At 49.2% G+C, this 3049-nt stretch overlaps 1 protein-coding gene across 3 annotated transcripts in view; it reads left to right on the forward strand.

Annotated features, from left to right (window-relative positions):
* The first annotated feature begins 78 nt into the window (after positions 1 to 78).
* The window catches only part of DDX55 (DEAD-box helicase 55), a 19954-nt gene continuing 16983 nt past the window's right edge, over positions 79 to 3049 (forward strand). For all 3 annotated transcript variants that reach the window (XR_008616793.1, XM_028486339.2, XM_028486340.2), the window contains exons 1-4: positions 79 to 163; positions 257 to 343; positions 1517 to 1608; positions 1688 to 1750. Coding sequence is in view for 2 of the 3 variants with exons in the window: in XM_028486339.2 (XP_028342140.1) it covers positions 134 to 163; positions 257 to 343; positions 1517 to 1608; positions 1688 to 1750 (272 nt within the window). In the remaining variant the exon portion in view is untranslated. The remainder of the gene's footprint in view (positions 164 to 256; positions 344 to 1516; positions 1609 to 1687; positions 1751 to 3049) is intronic.

The raw sequence follows: 3049 nt of genomic DNA on the forward strand, positions 1-3049 counted from the left end.
TTTGTGGCGGGGTCCAGTGTGACCAAGGCCAGCCTTGTGTTCCTTGGGCTTTGAGCCTCATCGGTGGAGTCACGGCATCCCCTAACCAGTGCTCTGCCATCTCTCTTTTCAGTCTGCAACCATCCCTCTGTTCATGAAAAACAAAGACGTTGCTGCAGAAGCGGTGAGTACCTTGTATAAATGCAGCTTGTCTTCCTGTTTTCCTTCCAAAATGAACTGTGAGGAAAAGCAAATGGAAACTTTCTGCCCTTTGCAGGTCACAGGGAGTGGCAAAACACTCGCTTTCATCATCCCCATCCTGGAAATTCTCCTGAGAAGGGAAGAGAAGTTAAAAAAGAGTCAGGTGAGGATAGCTAAACGGCTTATTTTCACTTAGTTATCAGAGAGTTCACAGTTGAGGAAGAAGCTGGTCAAAAGCTTGAAAAAACAAGAAGGAAAAGGTACAGTCTGTCCTCATTACTTGCAGGTTCTGTGTTTATGAATGTGTCTACTCCTTAACATTTATTTGTAGCTCCCCAAAGCAGCACTCAGTGTGCTTTTGTGCTCATGCATGGACTTGTATGGGGCAGCGACAAATGGGAGTCGCCTTATGGCACTTTCCCCGCTGAGTCTGATCAGGGCGATACTGCCTTCTCGTTCCAGCTCTCGGGCTGTAAGCAGGTGTCCTTTTCCTGGTCAACTTACTGCTGTTTTTTTTTTTTTGTTTTTGTTTTTTTTGTGATTTAACTGTTTAAAATGACCCCCAAACATAGTGCTGAAGCACTGTGAAGCGTCCCTGAGTGCACAGAGGCTGTGATGTGCCTTACGTAGAAAATACATGTTACATAAGCTTCTTTTGAGAGTGCTGTTGGCTGTGAGTTCAATGTTAATGAATCAACAGTATATATTAAATGAGGTGTCTTTATTTAATAATTTAATTGAAGTATAGTTGACTTACCAAATAAGGTATCTTTAAACAGAAATATATGTAAAACAAGCTTATGTATTGATAGGTCGACACAGATGTGACCAGAGGCTTGCAGGAACCTAACCCCATTTCCCCAGGAGCAGTGGTCCAGTATTCGCTCACAGCGTATGTGGCCACCCTGTAGAACAGAATGAGGACTGACTGTGATTCAGACTGCAGTTGACTTTCGAACAACATGGGTTGGAACGGTGCAGGTCCACTTAAATGCAGGTTTCTTTCAGTAGTGAATAACTATAGGTCTACCCCAGCCAAGGTTGGTTTAATCCCTAGATGCGGAATTGGGATATGGAGGAACCAAACCGGTTATATGGAGAGCCACCTGTAAATTATTTGCGGATTTTCGACTACGCAGAAGGTTCACATCCCTGACCCCCACATCATTCAAGGGTCCCCTCTCGATGTGTACCGTGACCGGGCACTGCTGAAAAAGCCCAGGAAGTGCTGTTTCTCTGGGAACCTTCGTCCCTTAGGTGGAGGGTTCGTCTTGTGTGAGTTCAGCTCTGCAAGCCCTGGGCTCTGCTAATCATGTGCCTTCCCCCGCGTGGGCAGGTTGGCGCCATAATCATCACACCCACGCGAGAGCTGGCTGTTCAGATAGATGAGGTCCTGTCGCATTTCACGAAGCCCTTCCCACAGTTCAGGTAAATGGGAGGCAGGGGCCCTGTCAGCCATGGGCTGTGATTTTGCCCGACCTGCTCAAAGACACTTTTCTTGCTTTAGCCAGATTCTCTGGATCGGAGGCAGGAATCCCGGAGAGGATGTTGCGAGGTTTAAGGAACACGGGTAAGTTGCCTTGCGTGTTGCTCTTGGCACTGAACCCAAGAGGAATCGACACATGATCTAGGCTTAACCGGAAACCCCCCTCTTCAGAAGCCCCCTCCCCACCAAAAGTTCTTTCTTCAGGCCAACCTCCCATTTTGCTCACGGGCTCACGGTCCCGTCCCTCCCGTGGTGGTCCCTGACCTCGCCCCCAGCCCCAGACACGCAGATAATCCACCTGTCTGCTTGGCATCTCTCCAGGCGTCTCACAGCTGTTGCAAACACGTCTACAACAGGAGCTCGGAATTTTCATCCCCAGACTTGCACCTCATCTGGAGCTTCCTGTTCATCTGCCCCCCGTTGCTTCTCCTGAAGTCAGGGGCTTAGCCTCAGTTCCTCACCGTCCCCTCCACTCCCCCTCACAGCTAACTGGCACCACATCCTCTGCATTTTCTCTCCACATCCTCTCCATTTTCTCATCCTCTGCATTTTCTCTCTCATTTCCCCCTGGACTCCTGCCGTAGCTTCTCTGTCTCTCTCTCTCTTCTGTGTGTGTCTACTGTTGCCCCCGAGAGTCCACTCTCCGCGTAGCAACCAGAATGCCAGTCAGGTCGTGTCACTCATTGAAAGCTCTCCAGTGGCTCCTGCTGGCCCTTGGGATAGATCCTAGTGTTTGCCTAGGGCCTGTGAGCCACCACTCCCCACTGCTGCCCCCTTCACAGCCCGCCCTGCTGCCACAGTGGGCTGGCTTTCTCCCAGGTACTGCACGTGCCAGGCTCTTCCGCGTCTCCAGGAGGCTCGGGAAAGTCGGGGTGGTGTCTGTCCGGCAGCATTTTACCTTCAGAGCCTAGTGAGGCGCTGAGCACACGGCTGGTGTTTAATAAACATTCGGAATGCGTGTTTGAATATGCGATGGCCATCACTCCTTGGCATTTTATTGTCCCATGATGAATAAGGTTTGTAATGAGCAGCAATAGAATTTGTGCCCAGTTTGTCAGTGAATCGTAATAAAACTATTTTTCTTGAGCACTTGCTGTGTCCGGCTACAGTGGGAGATACTTTGCAGCAGGGGTCACAGACTCGAGTTGCTACAGGGCTCAGAAGATAATAAAAACGTGTGAAGGGGGTGGGCGGGGAGTGGGAGGGACTGGCTAGTTCATGCCTGAGTACTCACCTCCCGCTGATCGCTGCCCACAGAACCCTGGGCTCAGTTCTCCAGGTTTTGAATTTTTTTTGAATTTTTTTTTTTTTTTTTTTTTTTTTTTTTTTTTTTTTTTTTTTTTGCGGTACGGAGGCCTCTCACTGCTGTGGCTTCTCACGTTG

The sequence above is a fragment of the Physeter macrocephalus genome, unplaced genomic scaffold (assembly GCF_002837175.3).
Source record: "Physeter macrocephalus isolate SW-GA unplaced genomic scaffold, ASM283717v5 random_831, whole genome shotgun sequence".
In the NCBI taxonomy this organism is placed as follows: Eukaryota; Metazoa; Chordata; class Mammalia; order Artiodactyla; family Physeteridae; genus Physeter; species Physeter macrocephalus.